Source organism: Ictidomys tridecemlineatus, chromosome 1 (genome assembly GCF_052094955.1).
Source record: "Ictidomys tridecemlineatus isolate mIctTri1 chromosome 1, mIctTri1.hap1, whole genome shotgun sequence".
In the NCBI taxonomy this organism is placed as follows: Eukaryota; Metazoa; Chordata; class Mammalia; order Rodentia; family Sciuridae; genus Ictidomys; species Ictidomys tridecemlineatus.
The window spans coordinates 73,608,434-73,628,505 of NC_135477.1; the positions used below are offsets into that span (position 1 = coordinate 73,608,434).

At 39.0% G+C, this 20,072-nt stretch overlaps 1 protein-coding gene across 2 annotated transcripts in view; it reads left to right on the forward strand.

Annotated features, from left to right (window-relative positions):
- The first annotated feature begins 18,486 nt into the window (after positions 1–18,486).
- The window catches only part of Tmem273 (transmembrane protein 273), a 32,678-nt gene continuing 31,092 nt past the window's right edge, over positions 18,487–20,072 (forward strand). For both annotated transcript variants that reach the window (XM_040273056.2, XM_040273057.2), the window contains exon 1: positions 18,487–18,611. In XM_040273056.2, coding sequence (XP_040128990.1) covers positions 18,566–18,611 — 46 coding nt within the window. In that variant the 5' untranslated portion in view covers positions 18,487–18,565. The remainder of the gene's footprint in view (positions 18,612–20,072) is intronic.

The following is a 20,072-nucleotide window of genomic DNA, read 5'->3' on the forward strand; positions in this document are numbered from 1 at the left end:
ATGATCAAATGGTTTATATTAGGTTCATCCTGGAATTGTTATTAATTTCCTTTTTAATGAGTAAAATTGATTTTCAGGAAGGGTGAGGAGGGCTATTACCAACATCTGCTTTTCGTGCTAAGAACTGAGTTCAAGTCTTTAGTTTTCTTATTCAGCCAACTAACTGACTAGACTTAGATGGCTGATTTCAAATTAACCAAAGACTAGGATATCTCCTGCCTTTGAAGTGTAAAGCAGTTCTTGTAAAGCTGACTCAATGGCTATTGGGGAAAATGATAGCTGAGACAATTATGGATCTAAATTAAGCCAGTGACTACTCCTACCCATTGGTTATCAGATTCACAGCCATTGCTTCTTTACCATTCCATTTCAGGAAGAAAGGCAAGGTGAAGTCCACGTGGAGAACTTCCTACACAAGATCTAGACAGTGGGTGAATGGCTTCAGGCCCTGTGGGGTGCACAGGTGATCTGAGGAATTGCTGTAGGAGTTCTGCCTTTTAGTACTGTCTCTTCCAGGCAGTCCCCATTACTGAGGGTCTGGCTCTTGGGCTCAGGTTGAAACAATTAAAGGAGACTTTTTTTCCATGAGAACTATATGGAGGATGTGAATATGTGTCCCAGGATCTTCCCTGGTTGGTGACAATAGACATATAGTATCTTCTAGCTTCAGTGAATATTTTAATATATATATATATATATCTCATATGTATATAATATTATATACACATATACTATATACATTTAAAAATATATATTATATGTCTGCCTCATCAGGGGGATTTCCTTCAAATCTTCCCAGGAGGAACATCCTCATAAAGGACAAGTGAATGAAGTTTTTAATCCATACTGTCAGAAAATCATTTCTTTCTTAGATTTTCAACAGTGGGGGGGGGAGGAGAAGGATACAATACTAGGGAAATCCAGATTTTTTTCTGTGCAGAGGAGAGGCCACTTAGGGTGTGGCTGCAGGCTAGGAAGAAAATTATTTGGCTCTTCAGTTGTTTCCGCTTAGTAATGAGGGGGTTGACAGTGGCCGAGCAAACTGAGGACTTTTCTCCTGTCCTCAAAATAGTACCTTGATACCATGCTATAACCAAAGTGACCAAGATGGGCTGAAAGGCTCTTATTATTCCTGAATCCAATTTCATGAATGACCTCCAAGCTCCCCTTGAGCACTGTTTGGGGTTTCTGTAGTGAGAAGACCATGGCCTTGGGAGTCACCTAGCACTCGTGAGCACGGACCATCTACTCATCCCTTTGAAATTCAGTTTCCTTGTCTGAAGAAGGGGTCGAAGAGCCCAACCACTCTGTGCTCAACATATTTATGGTAGCTACAAATATCCATGATGTTTTGGGGGAATAGCAAAGCCCATGAGAGTGTGGGACCCCCAGAAGAAGGCCCCAAGGAATGGAGGATCATTTGCCTCAGGAAGGAGACAAAGGCTTGAGAGGGAAGTCTTTCTAGAATGTTTGCTTACCCAGACTTTCTCTGTGGCAGATTCCCACAGGTGGACCATGGCTTCCTCATAGCTCCTCTTTGCAGGGAGGGTCTGTCTATGATACTGGGATCATGTGCCACACCTGCTTCCGTTCCTGCATGGCAGAACACGGTGGACATGATGTGTGCTGGCCCTGCTGTGTGCTGGAACCAGTGCTGGCCCTAGAAGCAAGGATGGGTGAGATGGAGTCCCTACTTTTCCACTGACCTGAGGGATCAGGGGAAGGGCCCGTGGGGAACTCTGCTTGTGTGAGATCTGGGGTGGAAGTGACTGTGGAAAGCCAGATACAAGCTTCATGCGTGCCCTGACTGTAGGTCCCAGGAGTTGGGGGAGAGAGAAGTGTGAAGTAGTTGGAACCCATTTCTGGAGAGAAGGTTATGAGTGCTGAGGCTTTAACCAACCTGGTGCAAGGGCCTCCATGGACCCATATTTTTTGCCCAAAGTTGAAGGAGGATAGGAGATGAGAACTAGGCCAGGAAGCTCCTGGTGGGCCATCAAGAGCTAGAGTCCCCTAGCTCGGGAAGCTGGGAGTTTGTGACTAAGTCAAACCAGACAGCTGGATTTGAGCCAGGGAAATCCAGGAGCAGAGATCCACCAATATGCTGTGCTTCACAGATGGCTAGGAAGTCAGGGAGGACCTAGGCCTGGGAGAATCAGTGTCAGGCATCCCTACCATGCATCAGACACTGCACTGAGTCACAGAGTGAAGAGTCTGTTTGTGGCACATAGGGGCCCCTTCACCTGGCAGGTGTCAGCTCAGTCAGGGCCAGGTAGATCTTACTAACATCATCCTGATTCTATAGATGAGGAAACTGAGGCCCAGGGAACTAAATGACCGTGTGTTTAAGTGGAAACAGACTGGGACCCAGGCAGCCTGGCTCTCACACACTGCACACTCCCTCCTTCTTGGGCTGGCACAGCCTCATGACAATGCTGTGAGACAACCACATCTCATCCTGCTTCACAGTGAGCCCTGCTCCTAGACACAGCTGGTAAGGGATGGAGCCAGGACTCAAAGCCAGCTCTTTATGGATCCAAAGCCCAGGACCTCTCTGTAGTCCTCAAGAAATGCTTGGATTCCAAGGGTGTCAGCTTCAGAAGCTTAGGACAAAGCTCGGCTTCCACTATTTTTTTTTTTTTTCCTGAGAGCTGCGCCTCCAACCCAATGCTGCTCACTTTCTCTTGCCTGTTTATTTTTGATCCTGAGCTTTGCATTCTCCCTCAGCATCCCCCACCCCCAACTTTAATTAGCACTCATGATCAACTCATGAGCTCATTCTGTGTACCAGCTCCCTCGGCACGGACGGCTCACATCTCTCAGTTCCTCCTAGAGGAGATGACCGAGGAGAGGGCCCCTGGTTTAGAGCTCAGGTAATTGGTGAGATGAACCTCTGGGCAGAGAGGAAAGGATAATGCCACACCCAGAACCACAAAGGCCATGCCAGATAGTAATGTTTGACATTAAAGAAAGCTCTTCCCAACTGCTCGGCGCAGGCAAAGCTCAGAGCAGGGTATGATGAAAGGACTCAATTCCAGTGGAAACGACAGCAGGATGCAGATCAGCGGAAGATGATTGTCCCAGTGGGGACCTAAGGCAGAAGTTTGATACAAATGGAGCCTCGGCGACTTGCATAAAATAAAATGGGATAAAATCTCAAAAGCAAGGGACGAATACACAGAACTCAGTTTAGCTCTATGACTTAAAGTTGGTACCTGTTTTCAATAAGGTTGGATTTGGGCTCCTGTAGGCAGAAGTCACCAAGGGGCCAACTATGGAGATTGTTGTGGAAAGACATCCCCAGGGGCCAGCTGGCTCCTCTGAGTGACAGGACTTGCAGGTGGCAGCTCTGGGTGGGGACTGAGATGGATTGGGCTCAGGGCTCTTTTAGCAGTGTAATCACGTCTGTGACATTCTTAAAAGCCCGAAGAATACAGAAAAATTGGGAGGAAGAGGCTTGGATTCTGCCATAGGTATACAGCCCTGATGAAACAATCATCATCATTTTATTATATTTCAGAAGTCTTTTTTTCTCCATTGACTTTTGAGATCATGCTCTGTCAGCAAACTTTCTACACTGTTTTCCCACCAAAAGGGCTTCTCCATGTTAGTAGTTTGTTAAAATTATTTTATTAGCTGCACTGTGTCCTATTGTGTGTGTGTGTGTGTGTGTGTGTGTGTGTGTGTCCATCCATTCTGTGTTGGGGTGTTGTTCTTTGAACACTTGGATTATTTCTAATTTTTCACTCTTATGTTTGTACGTAGGCTTATTTGCCATATTTGAGGTTATTTTCTTGGAAAAGACCCCCAGCAGTAAAAAGTGTACCTATTTTGAACACATTTGTTAATAGTGACAAACTAGCCTCCCTGGAGAGAGCCCCAGTTTGGTGTCACTGCATGTCACTGCAGCCTAGGCTATGGCTTCTCTTTGTTATTTTCTCATTCATTCATCAATTCATTCAGCAGTCATTAAGCTCCTGTTGTATACGAGGCACTGCTGTGTGCTCAGTGGGAACAGAAAGGAATCAGACACTTTCCTGCTCTCCAGAGAACTCCCACTCTGGAACAGAAGGCAGATGATGGAACAGTGGGGCTTGTGTGGGGGTGGAGGAGCAGCCAGATGCCATGTTTTTCTGGGCAGCTCTTGTGAACACAGCTGCAGCTCTGCTCTCCCAGGAACAGATTTCCATTCCCTAATCCCTGTGCTTCCAGGAGCATCTCCCACACTTCTTTCTGCAGAAATGCTCTCTTCTAACTTCCTTCTTGTTGTGGATCCTCATTTGCACTCCAAGAGTTCTCAGCTCTCCTGAGTCCATCACCATGTCCATAGCTTCCAATCCAAACATCCCAGCTTCTTCAGACTAGCTGTGCAGTCAGATGGTCTCACCCATCTTATCTTTTGGAACTTCTTCTTTCTCTGTGGTCCTGGTACCATGGCATGGGCTCCCAGAGCCCTGAGGTCCCATCTCTATACATCTCATCCAGTCCTGAATTTCTTAGTTTCCAGGGTGGGATATATAATGGCTGTCTGAGTAGAGATTTTAGTAGTGAGATGGAATCTCTAAGGGGATTCCATACATCTTTGTATTCCATAGATCCTTTCTGCAGAAAGGAGAAGTGTGGGAGATGCTCCTGGAAGCACTCTACCACATGGGTGGTCTTGGGGAGAAGACATGGTCATTGGCTTTTCAGAGAATTAAACAAATGTGAATATCTAGGGGTACAGAAGATCATTTCCATACAGCTTCATTAGATGTAAGTTGTTGGCCTGAAGTTTTAATATTTTCAGTTTTTCTGTCATAATCAAGTTTGAGGTAGGGACTGTTCATTCAGTTTGATTCCTTTTTTTTTTTTTAACTCCAACTCTAGCACAGAGGCAAAGTTGATAAGAAGGAAGTAGCTTCTCCCCAGTCCCAGAGGACCGTAACAGTAACACTTTAGCTTGCCTCTAATTACAGCCACCATGACAGTTCATATGTTGCAGCAATAAAAATAACCATAAACCTTACATAATCATTAAAGTTAAGCAAACAGCCCCACACTGCATCATAACATACAGGTAGTTGCTAATAATCCAGGAACAGCATTGGGGCATTCAAGGAACATCTTTCCTATCTCCACAGTTTCTTAAACAACTTTAGAGACATATTTTTATTAAGTATATGCAAGGCAGATGATCTTAAACCTCAAGAAGAGTGTGCATAATAATTGTGTACTCTTCTAATGCTCTCCAAAGACCTATTCAGAGTCCATTCTGAAAGACAATAATATATCAAGAAGTTCTGCAAACTTCCTCCTAATGAAGACATGCCAATTTGAGACCAAGAATGTGGCCTCCAAGGACAAAATAACCACTGCTCTCTGTCTCTCGGTATTTTGCTACTTTATTTCAGAGTGATTCAAAATCTAATTAAATTTCTAAACTCTAATGAAATTACAGAAGAAAAATCATTTAGGATTATATTATGTACAATTACTCACGGCTGAAAATTACAGTTACCCTCTTTCACCGGGATGGAACCTCCTGGGAAAACTCTTGTTATTTATCCACCATATAAATCTGACAGTTCTCCCACTACTTACAGGTTGGAGGTAAAGCTGAATTAATTAAATGTATATATCCTGAGTTGCAAGAGATAGGTGGGAAGGGAGTTCAAGGGGAAGAAGGAAGTATAAGGGCTGAGATCTCCTGATACAAGAAAGTCTGGGATGAGTGAATACAAACTAACACTGGATTCCTTCTAACAGGGCAGATGCTCCAAGTGTGGGTCTCTTGGAATCAGAAGAATTGTGTATGGGAAGAATAGAAGAAAGATCAGGTATAAATATTCATTTTAAGCTCTTTTGGGCTTTGAGAAGCTTAGTTTATTTTCTATAGCTTTGAGAAAAACATTATCAGATTGCCTAGGGATAGGCAAAGGGTACAATTTCTTTTTTAAAAAGGTGCAATGACTGGACATATCCAGACCAATATAAATAATCAGATTTTGGTATTTAGCATCTTAGCAATTTCCTAAAATTCTTCTGCTTACAATCTTCTCTCTCTGTGAATAATTTTGAAGGTACTATCATACTTACAAATGTTGTAATGCACTACAGAGTCTGGTTTTGGGGAACTTCAATTTCCAGGAACACTGACTCACTCATTTGTACCTTTATTCCTATTCATAATGACTAGAGATGATGGCTAAAATACGTATGTATATTTTAAACATCTGTTTGGGGGATATCAGAGAGCTGCCAAGGCAGTGAAGAATGATGAGAATAAGATTTGCAAGAGTAAACCCAAAGAAGATCCCTAAATTTAAAAAGTTTTTTTTCCCAGAGGTATTTTCAAATCCCAGAAGAGATGCTAAGAAGCTGATAAGTGAGAAAACATGTGAGTAGCTTTGAGGGGCTAGAATTCAGAACTAGCTTGGTAGACTTCACTAAGAGCTAATCTCTAGGAGAAACGAGGAACCACCAGAAGTCCTTCAAAAGGACTAGAATCCAATTTAATTCATTATAATCTCTGAAATTGCATTTAGATGTTGGGGTTTTGCTAGGAAAAGGTGGAAGACTATCAAAAGCAACATAAACTCATTTGGGAGAAGATAACATTATCCAAAACTTAGAACTGTTTTACTTCTATAACTTTTTTCCTTTATCATGTCAGGAACTCATTCAAAAATAGTCACTAGGCACATAACAAAACAATGAATTCCACACTCAAAAGGGAAACATAATAGACAATAAGAAACAGACCCATAGTTAATCCAGGAAATGTAACCAGTATTTCCTGGATATTGATGTTGGAAAAATATGCTTACTCTGATCAAGGAAATAAAAAAGAAGATTGTGAAGTTTGATAGAGAACTGGACAATATAAAAAAGATTAACTAAATGATTTTTTGAGTCATTCAAATGAAAATTCTAGAACTAGAAATTGCAATAACTCAAATTAATATCACAATAGATGGTTAAACAGATTACATACAAGTAAAGAGAGAATTAATGACTGGAAGATTGAGAGAAATCTATAGACTGAAGCATGGTAAGATAAGAGGATGAAAAACACAGAAGATAATGTAAAAGACATAGAAAATACAGAGAGAAATTTGAACATCTGTGCAATTAGGGTCCTAGAGAGAGTGAAACAGAAACAATATTTTAAGAGATAATGGCTGAGAATTTTCTAAGACAAATGAAAAACATCAAGCTACACATTCAAGAAGTCCTAAAATACCTTTCAGAATAAATTTTTTAAAAAAGTCACACTTAGGTTCCTCAGAGGAAAACTGGTGAGAATGAAAGGCAAAGGCAAAGTTTGGTGGCAGCCAGAAAAAGAAAGAAAAAAAAATCTTTCAAAGAGCAACATATAGACAGTCAGAGGTGATTTTGTAATGTATGGAGCTCAAATTTCAGGATGTCTCACTTAGATATGACCCTTCTGAGGTTTCTGTTTACATTTTACAGGTTTTTACAAAACTTGCAGGTAAGATATTTTGACTATCATTGATTAACACTGCTCTTTTCCACTCGAATTTCCCTCCTTTATATTAATCCCTATGATGGGCTTTTAAAAAGTATTTCCAGGGTTTGAAGGTATCAGGTAAAGGTGAGGTTGAACTGGAGATTCCAATCTATCTTACTGATTAGTAAGCATCATATCCTGGTGAGAATGTTACTCAATTGGTTAGTTCTTTTGGTTTATATAAGTAAGAAGAAGTGTTTTTATAAATGTAAATACATTTTCAGAATCTTTATCTCTATGATGTTTATAATAAGTGGACCCTCTATGTGAATAGGTTCTCCATCCGTGGATTTGACTAGTTGTGGATCAAAAATATTTGGAAAAATTTTTCATCTGTACTGAAATGTGCATACTTTGACCTTATAATTATTCCCTAAGCAATACAGTATAACAACTATTTATATAGAATTTACATTGTATTAGGTATTAAAAGCCATCTAGAAACGATTGAAAGTATATGGGAGGATGTACATAGGTTATATGCAAATACTATGCCATTTTATATAAGGGACTTGAACACCTAGGATTTTAGGAGCTGCAGAGGATCCTTGAGCCGGTCTCTAGGGATATTCATAGGGACAGCTGTACAAAGGAAATTGCTAGTTTTACTTAACTCTTATGATTTCAGGGCAGAAGCCAATATTCTAATTTAGAATTTGTAGATGACTCTCTCACTTCTTGGTCATATAAGTCAGAAAACTGTTAATTGCTCCTGAGAAAACAAGGGAGGAATGTGAGGCCCCCAACATTTGGTTGTGTTTGCTGAGAAGCCTCCTGCATTACCCACTAGGACCAAATAGCAGGAAATCCTTTACTTAAGGTATCTGGATGGTTTCCATTTGCTGGTCTACATATTTGATAAATGCTAATTTTTTTTCAAACTTCTAAGAGATGTGAGTTGGGAATCCAGAAAAAGAAAGAAAAAATTCACTCTTTTCAACAGTGAATTCCAGTGTCATAATTCTCACACACCTCTGAGGACCAAGTATGGGTGAAGTTGAGCCTGGGAAAGCTGCTCTGTTTTTTCTGAAATCCCTCTAAACTGGGAACAAAGCCCTGCCTCTGCTTCTTTGGCCAGTAACCTGAGTCATGTCTCCTAGGATTTGGCCCTTTGTATCCATGAATGTGAGTTTGGTCCATGGTTTCCCCAAAGTCGCATAGTGGATGATCAATTATTTAGTCTCACGGGACACTGCAAAAAAAAAAAAAAAAAATTGAGGGTGAAAGTTACTTTTGGGTTTTGGTGGTTTCATTATTTCAAGATTGATCACTTTAATAATGAAATTTGCATTAATACCTTAATGGACTTTATACTTTTTATCATGACCTAGCCATATTTGAGAAAATTTAGAATCACAATATTATTCTTAGGCCAGCAACAGAAGTGGGCACAGCCATTCAGAACTAGGGAAATAATTTAAGCCATAAGTGTGTACAGGCATAAATATAATTTTTATAAACAGGAAGTAATATTAAAAAAATATATATGTATTTATGGTAAAATTGGATCATATTTGTGTATACGATTCCCTCTAGACTGCTTCTAAAAGCATGCATGTTCTTATTTTAACTTATTACTCCTGCTAACCATGCTCCAAGGTCACAATGTTCTTTAATTGTAAAAGGTTTTAGACAAGGGAGCTGCAACCACTGCCAACTTTGTTTTTTCCCCTGGAAACAGGTACTTCCACCAATTTGCTTACTGAAACTCATGCAAAGTAGTGGAGCAAAAGGTACTGTCATTTCAAGTGTATGCCCTCAGTCTGCCTAATTCTCATTAGATGTGCCCATTGGGTCTTGTCTTTTTCTTGTTTGATTTTTAATTTATAATAATTCCATGATAAGCATCCTTATATCCAGCCATATACATTTTTCAATTACTTCCTTAAAATTTGTTCCTTCAAATGCAACTGATGGGCCAAATCAGGTGTAAATTTATTTTTTTTTTGGTGCTGGGAATTGAACCCAGGGTCTCATGAATGCTAAGCTTTTACTCTACCACTAGGCCATATTGCAAAGCTCCTTGTGGAAACTTCTAAAGCTACTTATGCTTATGGCTAGAATGGATAAAAAAAATTTAAATTTCTATCAACAAAACCTTTGTGGTATTAAAATTTGTTTTAATTTCATGTTAATTATGTAATCTTTAATAAATGTCAACTTCTTCATGACATATGGGGATTATAAGGATTGTGACTATATAATTTATTACCCCAAACAGAATCTTCCTCATACTTTTGGGAGTTAAATAAGATGTTATGGTAATTGCACTAAGATTGTGAGCACAAACCAGGAGTTATCTGGGAAACAACATATGATCCTCCTATTAGCCAAGCATAATGATAAAAAATATCCATATACCCACTTCACAGCTGAAGAATTAAAACACTATTTTTTCACTCTTTCTCCCCTCTCTGCCTTGCTCTGAGAGATAACCCTTTCCCAAATTTGTGTTTATCATTCCCTAGATTTTAAATAAATACTATTTAATAAAAATAAGATGTATATCACTAGACTCTTAATTGTTTAGCTTTGCTTTTTTTCTGTATTTCATGGAAATGGGATTTTTTCTTTATTTTATTTTATTGATTTTTAAAAAAAATAAATGACAGCCAAATGCATTACAATTCTTATTAAACATATACAGCACAATTTTTCATATCTCTGCCTGTATATAAAGTGTGTTGGCACCAATTCTTGACTTCATACATGTACTTTGGATAATGATGTCTATCACATTCCACCATCCTTGCTAACCCCCTGCCCCCTCCTTTCCCTTTTACCCCTTTGCCCTATCTAGAGTTTGTCTATTCCTCCCATGTTCCCCTTCTCTACTCAACTATGAATCAGCCTCCTTATATCAGAGAAAACATGCGGCATTTGTATTTTGGGGATTGGCTAACTTCACTTAGCATTATCTTCTCCAACACCATCTATTTACCTGCAAATGCCATGATTTTATTTTCTTTTATTGCTGAGTAAAAGTCCTTTGTGTATAAAAGTCATATTTTTTAATCCATTCATCCACTGAAGGGCATCTAGGTTGGCTCCACAGTTTAACTATTGTGAATTGTGCTGCTATAAACATTGATGTGGCTGTGTCCCTGTAGTATGCTGTTTTTAAGTCCTTTGGGTATAGACCAAGGAGAGAGATAGCTGGGTCAAATGATGGTTCCATTCCCAGATTTCCAAGGAATCTTCATCCTGCTTTCCATATTGGCTGCACCAATTTTCAGTCCCACCAGCAATGTATGAGTGTACCTTTTTCCCCACATCCTCGCCAACACTTATTGTTGTTTATCTTCATAATAGCTGCCATTTTGACTGAAATGAGATAATATGTTAGAGTAGTTTTGATTTGCATTTCTCTAATTGCTAGAGATGAGAAATTTTTATATTTTATTTTGTTGTTGATTTCCAATTTCATTCCATTATGATCTGATAAAATGCATGATAGTATCTCTACTTTTTCTGTATTTGCTAAGAGTTGCTTTGTGGCATATTATATGGTCTATTTTAGAAAATGATCCATGTGCTGCTGAGAAGAAAGTGTATCCTCTTGATGCTGATTGAAATATTCTACATATGTCAGTTAAGTCTAGGTTATTGATTGTATTATTGAGTTATATAGTTTCTTTATTCAACTTTTGTTTGGAAGATCTATCCAGTGGTGAAAGAGGTGTGTTAAAGTCACCCAAGATTATTGTGTTGTGGTCAATTTGACTCTTGAACTTGAGAAAGGTTTGTTTGATGAACATAGCTGCACCATTGTTTGGGGCATATATATTTATGATTGTTATGTCTTATTGGTATATGGTTCCCTTGAGCAGTATGTAGTGTCCATCTTTATCCCTTTTGATTAACTTTGGCTTGAAGTATATTTGCTATGAGGATGGAAACCCATGCTTGCTTCCGCAGTCCATGTGAGTGGTATGATTTTTCCCAGCCTTTCACCTTCAGTCTATGTATGTCTTTTCTTATCAGATGAGTCTCCTAGAGGCAGCATATTATTGGGTCTTTTTTTTTTAAATCCAGTGTGCTAGCCTATGTTTTTTGATTGGTGAGTTTAAGCCATTAACATTCAAGGTTATTATTGAGACATGGTTTGTATTCCCAGCCATATTTATTTATTTTTGTTGTTTAACTTGACTTGATTTTCTTCTTTGATTAGTTTTTCCTTTAGGGCACTAATTCCCTCTGCTGATTTTCATTGTTGTTTACTGTTTCCTCTTCATGGAATATTTTGCCAAGGATGTTTTATAGTACCGGTTTTCCAGCTATAAATTCTTTTAACTTCTGTTTATTGTGGAAGGTTTTTATTTCATCTTCAAATCTAAAGCTTAATTTTGCTGGATACCAGATTCTTGGTTGGCACTTGTTTTCTTTCAGAACTTGATATATGTTGTTCCAGATCTTCTAGCTTTCAGGGTGTGTGTTGAAAAATCTGCTGTTATCCTAATTGGTTTTCCCCTATATATAATCTGATTTCTTTCCCTTGTGGCTTTTAAAATTCTTTCCTTATTCTATATGGTGGGCATTTTTATTATAATATGTGGATCGCTTGTGATTTTGTACATTCGGTGTCCTGTAGGCTTCTTGAATTTGGATTTCCAATTCATTCTTCATGTATGGATATTATTTCATTGAATAGAGTGTTCATTCCTTTAGTTTGGATCTCTATGCCTTCCTCTATTCCAGTAACTCTTAAATTTGATCTTTTTATGCTATCCCATGTTTCTTGAATGTTCTGCTCGTGGTTTCTTACCATTATCACTGTGTGGTCTATGTTCTTTTCAAGATGATATATTTTATCTTAATTGTCTGATATCCTATCTTCCAAGTGGTCTATTCTGTTGGTGATGTTTTCATTTGAGTTTTTAATTTGGTTTATTGTCTATTTCATTTTAAGGATTTCTGTTGTTTTTTTTTTTTTTAGAACTCTATCTCCCTGTTGAGGTCATCTTTTATTTCCTGTATTTGTTTTATGTAGCTCCTTGTGGAAGTGATCTTTCACTGCTTGTATTTGCTCTCTTATATCTTCCTTGAGTTCACAGAACATTTTAACCATGTATTTCCTGAACTCTTTCTCTGTCATTTTCTCTGCTGTGAAATGGGATTCTTCTGTTTGTCATATTTCACAGTTTGAATTCTCACACAATTTATGTAGCTTTGTCTAACTGTTCTTTGTTGTTATTATTTATTCATTTATTATAGTGTATATTATTCTATGTTAAACATTTATCATAAATGATCTATCCATTTTCCCACTGATGGTTTTCAATCATTCTTTCAAGGCCCTTTGCTGTTACATATCATGCTCTATATTCCTTCCTAAATCTCTGAATGACATGGCTAAGGGGGTCCTTGGGTATATTTCCAGGAGGAGAGCTGTTGGATCACAGAATATGCTAATCCTCAACATTAATAAAGAACGGTTGTGGAATTGTAGTTGTATAATCACAATCTTTTAAAAAACATGTTTTCTATATACCTGTTTGTTACAGGTATATAGCAATTCAACTGATTTTTTAAAAATATTGACTGTGGAGAGAGTAGGGAAAGGAAAGGGGAAGTACTGGGGAATGAAAATGATAAAATTATGTTATACGCATGTATGAATATGTCACAATGAATCCCATTATTGCATAAAGTATGATGTCCCAATAAAAAATTTAAAAACTATTGACCCTATATTCAGTGATATTATTATTTTTTACAATTAGTCTTTGAGAATTAGAGGCTTTCTATATAGACACACATATCAACTGAGAATCTAGTGTTTCCCCTCTTTTTTCTTCCTTCTCGATTTTTTATATATTCCTTGTTAATTTTTTTAATTTGTTCTAATTAGTTATACATGACAGTTGAATGCATTTTGATACATTGTACACAAATGGAGCACAACTTCTCATTCTTCTGACTCTACATAGTGCAGATTATCACCAGTAGCATAATCATACATGTATATAGGGTAATAATGTCTGTTTTATTCTACCATCCTTTCCGTCCCCACAGCCCGACCCTTTACCTTACTCCCTCTGCACAGTCCAAAGTTCCTTCATTCTTTCCTACCCCCCATCACCATTATAGATCAGCATCCACTTATCAGAGAAAACATTTGGCCTTTGGTTTTGGGGGATTGGCCTTTTTCACTAGGATGATAGTCTTTAGTTCCTTCCATTGACCTGCAAATGCCATAATTTTATTCTTCTTTGAGGCTGAGTAATATTCCATTGTGTATGTGTATCACATTTTCTTTATCCATTCATCTGTTAAAGGGCATCTAGGTTGGTTCCATAGGTTAGCTATTGTGAATTGAACTGCTGTAAACATTGATGTGGCTGTGTCACTGTAGGATACTGATTTTAAATCCTTTGAATATACACTGAGGAGTGGGATAGCTGGCTCAAATGGTGGTTCCATTCCAGATTTTCTGAGGAATCTCCATACTGCTTTTCAGAGTGGTTGCACAAATTTGCAGTCCTACCAGGGATGTACAAGTGTACCTTTTCCCCGACATCCTTACCAAGAAGGATTATTATTGCTTGTATTATTGACAATTGCCATTCTGACTGTAGTGAGATGAAATTTTAGAGTAGTTTTGATTTGCATTTCTCTAATTGTAGAGATGATGAACATTTTTTCATATGTTTGTTGATCAGTTATATTTCTTCTTCTGTGAAGTGTATATTCACTTTCTTAGCTCATTTTTTGATTGGATTATTTGTTTTTGGTGTTGGGTTTTGAGTTTTTTATACATCCTGGAGATTAGTGCTCTATCTGATATATGTATGGTAAATATTTTCCTTTTTTTTTAAAGAAAAAATATACACTAGCTAGGACTCTAGACAATATTGAATAGAAATAATGAGATAAAACACCTTGCTTTTTCTTAATTTTAAAGAGATTGTATCTATGTAGTTCACCATAATAATGATCTTTGCTGTCAATATTTTTGATAAAAAGCCTTTATATCAGATTTGAGAAGTTTTGAACCCTTCCTAATTTATTAGGAGTTCATGTTCTAAATGGGTGATGAATTTATCAGATGCTTTTATTATCTTTTGAGATAATGTTTTTCTATTTTAATTAAGGTGGTAACTGATATTACTATGAAAATTTATTCTTTATATATACATGTAAAGAACATATATAATATATATTCTATGTATAGTCTCAAGAATGTAAGTATTATAAATATTTTCTACATTTTTTCTAAAGAATATATATGTACACACACACACACACACACACACACCACATTGAATTGACTTGCTAAGTTTTTTAGATTTTCTGTCTTCTAGTTCCTAAGTGAGGTTGAGCTGTACTTCTCTTTTTTCTTTTTTTGGTCTGATTTTGGTAACAAGTTTAGGCTAGCCTCATAGTATAAGTCAGGAAATAATTATTTTTATTTTTATTTTCCCGTGATGCAAACTAGTTTGTTAATTTTAGAATTTTCTTCTTAAAAATTCTAATATTTTCATAAAATGTTGTAAAGCGGCTTGGTCTGGTGTGCTCTTTGTGACAAGATTTTTAACTCTTCGATTCAGATTTCGAAAGGTGTTAGGACTCTTCCAGCTTTCTGTTTTTCTTAAGTCTGTTTCAGGAAGCTCTATTTTCCTGAGATTGTGTGAACTTCCTCAAAGTTTTCTAATTTATTGGCCCAAGTTTTTTTTATTTGTTCATTTTAGTTATAAATGATAGTATGGCCCAAGGTTTTTAATGTAGTTATTATTGCATTATTAACCTTTTCTCTACTCAGGTTCCCCTTTTCCTTCCTTCCTTCCTTCCTTCCTTCCTTTCTTTCTGTTTTTTTCTTAAAGTTTTAAATTTTATTTATTCTAATGAGTTCTATATGACAGCAGAATGCAATTCAATTTATAGCACACAAATAGAGCACAATTTTTCAAGTCTCTGGTTGAACACAAAGTAGAGTCACACCATTCATGTCTTCGTATAGGCACTTAGGGTAATGATGTCCATCTCATTCCACCATCTTTCCTACTCCCATGCCCCTCACTTCTCCTCCCTCTCCTTTGCCCTGTCTAAAGTTTGTCTATTCCTCCTATGCTTCACCCCCATCCCCATTATGAATCAGCATTCTTAGATCAGAGAAGACATTTGTCATTTGGTTTTGGGGGGGATTGGCTTATTTCACTTAGCATTGTATTCTCTAACTTTTTTCACTTACCGCAAATGTCATGATTTTATTTCCTTTTAATATTGAATATTAAGAATATTCAATAACAATAACAGAATATTCCATTCTGTATATGTACCACATTTTCTTTATCCATTCATCTACTGGAGGGTATTTAGGTTGGATCCACAATTTAGCTACTGTGAATTGTGCTGCTATAAACATTGATGTGGCTGTGTTCCTGTAGTGTGCTGTTTTTATTTCTTTCTGTTTTTTTTTTGATGCTAGTCATTGAACCCAGATCCTTGCACATACTAGACGAGAGCTCCACTGAGCTATTTCCCCAGACACACTCTTTATTCTTGATACTACATATTTTTGTCTTCTCTTTTTCTTAACCCATTTTGTAAGAAGTTTGTCATATTATAGGTTGTTTTTAAAGAGAAATTTTGAAGGTTCATTGATCCTTCTTATTGTATATTTGTTTTCTGTTTCATTCATTTTTGTTCTCATATTTTTTCTACTTTATTTCTTTTTCTTTTTTTTTACCCTTTTCGTGTGTGGGTTTATTCTATTTCAAACTTTTGAAACTGGCTGCTTAGCTTGTTTCCTTTTTAGTCTTTCTTTAGAGTATTTACACCTGCCCATTTCCTTCTAATAATTACTTTTCTGGTATTCTACAACATATATAACATTTTCATTATGATTCAATTCTGGTTATTTTTAATTTTCATCGTAAGTTTTTTTTTGACCTAGGAATTACTTAGAAATGTTTGTAAATTTCCAAATCTATGGAAATTTAGCCATGCCTTTTTTCACTGTCATCTGATACAGTTGCATTGTGGTAAGAAAATGTGTTCTGTATGTCACACATTCTTTGAAATTTTGATTTATATCAAAGCCCAATCTTTGGCATTTTTGTTTTTTGAGATGGGGAGTAAGTGTTGCATGCATGCTTCAGAAGAATGGCTAATTTTTAATTGCTATGTGCAGAGTTTTTTGTAAGTACAATAAATCAATTGTGTGTCAAATCTTCTCTCTCTTTAATTTAATCTCCCGTAATGGTTGTGGTTTAATGGCTCCTCTTGCCTTGCACTAATGGCTTCTACATGAGGTATCAATCCAGAGGTTCTGTGCTTGGTGCTGAGGGAAGAGAGAGGACTCCCCAAGAGGACAGTGCTAGAGCTGGGCACAGTGTCCTGCTGGCAGAGCAGAGTATCAGAGCTGCTGGAGCAGGGCTCGTTCTCTGCTGATTGGCAGTACAGATGATCTCCTCAGTCACAGGTCAGCCCCATGGCATTCCTGCCTGTGGGTGGCAGGCTGGGCTGGCTGGGTGTGGGTATGACCTCAGGAAGTGAATACACTCCTTCATTTAACAAATACTTCTGGGACCTGGATTGAGTCAGGCTCTGGTAAAGGTGCTCTGGCCCTGGCCCTCAGGATCCCTATCCAGTGGGAGTCATTTCAATTCCTGTGACAGAGGCATCCTAAAGGTCAGAAGTCAGCATTCCTTACAGAAGCATGCGGTAGGTACCCATTGGTGCTGGGATTATCATGCCACACCATGAAGACAAATCACTCTCACATGTGACTGCCAGGTACCAGGTCATCTTGTGAGAGTCTACCTTAGCGGGTATCTTAAGTCTCTGTATTCCCTCTGCTCCATTTAAGCAGGCAACAAAATGTATTTTCTGGACTTAGAAGGTTGTGGCAGGTTATAAAGCAGAAGTTGCTGCAGGCTCTTCCTTTCCTGGTTATACAGACAACAGGTTGAACCCTTAGAAGAGGAAGTTTTGAAGGGTGTGCATAAGTTCATGCTGTTTGTGTTCACGCACCCAGGAGAAAACATTTGAAAATTAGTTGTAGACATTGAAAAGTGAGTGGTTTTACAAAAGAATGGAATCACTTGGTGCATCTGGAGGCCCTGGGCCTGGTCTGATTGCAGCTCAATGACATGACCACAAGGGTGACTTTATTAAGAGTAGAATCACGAGTATTTTCCTCCACATTCCAGCTTTTACAGCTATCTCTAAATATTCACATGTATCACTATATTGAGGTGGTGGCTGTCATTTCATCGGCTACTAGGTCTTGCTATTTGCTATGTGGATGAAGAAGCATATGTACCTCTACATCACAAGTTTATTTTTTAAGAATGTCTTCAGCTGGGCATGATAGCACACACCTGCAATCCCAGTGACTCAGGAGGCTGAGGCAAGAGGATCACAAGTTTGAGGCTCACCTTGGTAATTTCGGGAGAACATGTCTAAAAAGTTTTAAGAAGTTGGGGGCTGAGGATTAGTTCAGTGGAAGCATACCCCTGGATATTTTTTCATGACTGTATTTCAGTGCTTCTGACGTCTTTCAGAATGCCAGTTTACTTTAGTTTGGGCATCTACAACAGTTACTCTGAGAAGAGAGCAGTTGCCCCCTCCCCCCCCCCCAGATTCAGAGAGATCGTGGCACACAAACACTGCTGCGCCATCCCAGCATTTAGTGGTGGACTGGGGGCAGGGGTGGTACCCTCAAGGGCTGGGCTCCAGGGCAGACCAGCTTTGCCTACCTTCTCCTCGGAGACTGACTGGCCTGTGTCTCTGGGTGAGAAACTGCCCTCAACCACGGTGCAGTTCCCTTGCTCTGTGGGCAGTGGATCACAGAGGCTGCAGGACCCCGCAGACTGTCGAATGCAGTTCCCATCACATGCCCACTCCCTTCCACTGCTTGGCAGAGGCTGATGATAGGGGCTTCCCTAACCACTGCCTTCAGAGAAGGCTGAGAGGAACTGACCCGCCTCCCGGCTGTGGCTGTGGCTTCCTTCCTTGTCAGTCACGTGGGACGTGGCTCCTGCCCCTGGAGCCTCAGGTCACACAGCTCACTGTGCCTGACCTGCTAGGAGCCTGGAGCAAAGAGCCAGCATGAGTTCGGGGGTCAGCATGCTGACAGCCTTCCTTTTCCTCCTGGGTAAGTGGAGAGCGTTAAAGGGAGCAGATATTATTCTTCTCTGGCTGGGGGGCAGGTGGCGAGTGAACAGGAAACTGGGACCCTCGGCCCATCAGGACTCCATCCCTAACACAGGGCTGTGTCCTTCTGGACAGAGGGGTTTTCTGACGGACCCGGCAGGGAGCAGTCCCCTGGGTTATTTCGTTTCAGTTGTGACTTACAAATGTTCCTGGGCTAAGGGAGAAGGAAAGGTCATGTGGCAGAAGGAGCTTCAGGCTTGGGATCTAGAAAAATCAGTTTCAACTGTGACTCCACTGCTGACCAACTAGAAGAGACTTCTGAGACTCTGCTACTACTCGTCTCTGCACTAATGAAATGGGAAATAATAATGTTTACTTTTCGGGATGGTCAGACAATCATGTTAAATCTGAATGAGTCCAGTCAAGATGATTTCATAGAAAGAGAAGACATACAGAGGGGGGCGCTGCTGTAGGTTGGCGGGGGAATCCGTGTTATGGTCCTGTGTCTGGGCCTTTTGGAAACGGAGGTAGCACAAAGGCCACCCTTCAAACCCCTGTTCTTGAGATGAAGTCAGAAATATTTCAGACATGTCGCTTAGAGTCATAGGCAGTGAACTTATTAGAGGGGATGGGAAAGGAGAAAAGGGAGATACTCTCAAGGGAGATGGTGAGTGGGACAGTGCTCTTCTGCACACCAGTTTTATTGGGAATCCCAGAGAAGTCTCCCGAGAGTTCCACCCAGGTTCACCTCTTGGCTTTTGACTAGCAGCAGGATGACATCAGACTTTCAAGTCTCCACTGCCATCGCAACTCCAGGTCACTTTGGCCCAGGTTCTGCTGACCAGTTTTAACTGGATTCTTAATCCTAAATCCTTACATATTTTATGACTAGGAGGAATTAGCTTTATCTCTCCGAATCTTGGGATCTGGTCTGTGAAAAGGGTCACAAAAGTCTCTGCCTATATGGTTACTTGGGATTTTTTTATCAACATTATTTTGGATCTTCATTTCTTCTGCAGATAATAGGTAGTTTGCTGAGGAATGTGACATATCCTGTCCACTTAAGCTAGGTAGGGCTGCTGGTCAGTTGTTTCTTAGATAAGGAGGCATGTGGGGTTCAGCACAGTGGGTCCATTTTGTAGAATTATTCCCTTCACCTCATGTTCCCACCACTAGCATCTGTCTATTCCCTATCATTATTAGGCAGTAGAGTGGACCTGTTATTCAGAACTATCTTTGTCTTTAAAAATCACCTGCAATGCAGTGCATTGAAAGAAGGAAGAAGGGGGAGAGGCAGAGGCTAACAGAAAAGTAGGGTGAGATAGAAAGTGAGAGAGATAAAATCAAAGAAGTAGACAGAAAGGAAGAGACACAGAGATGTGGAGACAGCATTTCAGTGAGATGGTTCAAAATATTTATAGATGGAGATAAACAGAGACACAGAGATACACGCTACTTTGCA